Source organism: Penaeus vannamei, chromosome 9, assembly GCF_042767895.1.
Source record: "Penaeus vannamei isolate JL-2024 chromosome 9, ASM4276789v1, whole genome shotgun sequence".
In the NCBI taxonomy this organism is placed as follows: Eukaryota; Metazoa; Arthropoda; class Malacostraca; order Decapoda; family Penaeidae; genus Penaeus; species Penaeus vannamei.
Window position 1 is genome coordinate 75,001 of NC_091557.1, and position 2,500 is coordinate 77,500.

Below are 2,500 nucleotides of genomic sequence, written 5' to 3' on the forward strand. Positions count from 1 at the left end.
GTTCTTTTTTGTTTTCTTTTCCTTCAGGATCGTTTTTTTTGTTTCTTATTTTACCAACTGAATCGTGATGTTTTGGTCTAGATGTCTTTCACTAATCCACTGGCATCTCGGAGACTATGTTCAAGTGTTGTTTGTTTGTTATGAAAGTATCCTTTGATAACGTGGTTGCTTTTGTGTTTGTTTGTGTGTGTGTGTGGTCCGCGGGTAAAGGGGTTGCATTCCTTAATAAAAGAAACGCATGTCTTTCATTGATTTTGAAAATGTTATAGTTTTATATTTCTTAGCGGCCTTTTATCGATGTTGCGAAATAGATAATTTTACAGAAACGGGTAGTTTTAAAGGATTAAAACGATATAGCATCAGTCAATCAAGGGGCATTTGGCATTTCGAGTATCTAGTTGAAGGAGAGTTTAGAATTGAATTGAATAGAATGACTAGAATTGAAGCAGCCGCAACAAGTATGGCATCAATCAATAAAAAGGTTATTTGGCTTTTTCGATTGTGTATATGAGTAATAATGAAACGAAAATAAATAATATTGGCGGACTCGATTCCAACCAGCGACAACAGGTCTTACTCACGTCGTCCGAATCCGATGTTGATGTTCGCGTCATTGGGATTGTTCGAAGAGTTGTCCTCTATGAAGATTTTGGGGATGACTTCAGACCACATTCTGAAGGCGAGGGCGAGGGCGGCGCGCTGGACACTTACCGCCAACTGGGAGCTGTAGCCAGACGTCACCAGCCGCCAAGTGATCAAGCCCTGGGATGAGGATTCAGACATATTCGATCGGTTAGTCAGTGAAATGCGGGTGTCCGGATCCGTAGTGTTTTAACCCGGAGGATCATTTCTAAATTACTGTTGCGAAAGCTTGGGGGTATTTTAGTATGTTTTGTTACATAAAGGAAGAATGAACATAAATGACGTCATTGTTTCAGTTCTCAGTTTTCCACTGATCAAACGGTGATAAATATTTAAGCATGGATGGAAAACTCTCCATACGAGAGGCAAGCCTACTAAAATATAAGGAAGAATAAAAATTCATTTTTTCAACAGACCTATATTGTGCATTTCGGGATATTGTACCCTAATGTGAAATGCTAAAAGGAACACTGTCGCACCTCCACAAACTGTTGGCCCAAGTCGGTGAACGCTGACCTCTTTCTGCGGCTGAGCTGAGGCTCCTCAGTATAGGACGCCTGTGAAGTGCGGGCAAGGATGTGTGGAGTGAGGGCGGCCAGGCGGGCATCCTCCTCCCCCGAGTGTATCCTGTCCACCAGGTCCTGCACCCACCGCCGTCGCCGCAAAGGAGCTTCCTGTACCATCGGAGAAACAACGGAACATCAACTCAGCGTCTCCATTGCGCTAGAGAATGGCCTGTCTTTGTGAAACTTTTAATTGCAGAGTAAGAGTTTGAGGGAAAGTCATAAAATAAAGCAGTGGCAATCGGACTTCTATCATAATGTAGGCACCGTGATGAAATCTTATTTCATTACCTGCGGATGCGGTTCCCACTCCTCGTGCTGTGCCACACTCGGGTGCCTCGCTCTGGTGGCCTCGCGCATGGTCAGCGCCACCCTGTGCAGCCGCTCCTGGTCGGGCACCGATTCACTTGAAGGCTCGTATCGGTTTGCTGGTCCTCCCAGCGGCTCCCCGACCATGCCTGCCTCGCTCGGGCGGTCGTCGGACGCGCGTTCCAGGTGTCTGGCTTGTTCACCGGTGCCGCCATCCGTTTTTCCTCTCTCGGGCACGACCAAGCTTCTGCGTCGACGGTGGAGGAAGCTGACCGTGTTGGGCGGCCACACTGAGGATGGCTCGACGTCATCACTGCCTTCCTCCATGAGGTTGTCTGGGTTGCCACAGCGGGGTCTGGAGAGCAGCTCCAGGGTTGGAGGGTCCAGCGTGCCCTTTACGCCAACGTGGTAGGCTGCCTGTATAAAAAAAAGTTAGTGCTAATTTTATTTTGATCTAAATTGCAAAAATGCATATGAATCCCAAGGCATATCATTAGCATGTGCCCCACCCTACTTACCTGGAACTTGTCAATAGCTTCCTGTATTTGCTCTTTACTACAAACGGGTAGGTACTGGTAGCCGAGTTTAGCCGGATCCTCCACAACCACCGCCCGCCGGGCCCCTCGACCTCGCCCCGTCAGGAGCTGCTGGAGACCTTTCCGTCGCGAATACCAGTACGATTTCAAAGTCGGTTCAATGATCTTGAGTCTAACCAAGGGAGTGCTGCCTCCAACGTCCTCTGTACTTGCAAGGACGTAATCATTGATTTTATTTCTGTAATATTGTTTCGTATCAGCTGGGAGTCTTGGGTTTACGAGCGAGAATAGTCTGAAATCCAGTGGAGTGTACTGATGGCTAGGATTTGGCTCCGGGTTTTCCTGTCGATACAGAAGGAGGCGGTGAAGATGCGTGTTGCGCTCGCTGCCCGGGGGAATGCAGTCCAAATAGCCGTATTTTTCCAAAAGTTCCTGGAGAGAAAAGTAACA

The 2,500-nt window shown here is 47.6% G+C and overlaps 1 protein-coding gene across 2 annotated transcripts in view; it reads right to left on the reverse strand.

The window, feature by feature from the left end:
* Window positions 1-2,500, reverse strand: part of LOC113827017 (uncharacterized) — a 64,554-nt gene that overhangs the window by 27,102 nt on the left and 34,952 nt on the right. For both annotated transcript variants that reach the window (XM_070125116.1, XM_070125115.1), the window contains exons 3-6: window positions 2,033-2,482; window positions 1,497-1,931; window positions 1,122-1,316; window positions 582-762 (exon numbers count right to left, since the gene is read on the reverse strand). In XM_070125116.1, coding sequence (XP_069981217.1) covers window positions 582-762; window positions 1,122-1,316; window positions 1,497-1,931; window positions 2,033-2,482 — 1,261 coding nt within the window. The remainder of the gene's footprint in view (window positions 1-581; window positions 763-1,121; window positions 1,317-1,496; window positions 1,932-2,032; window positions 2,483-2,500) is intronic.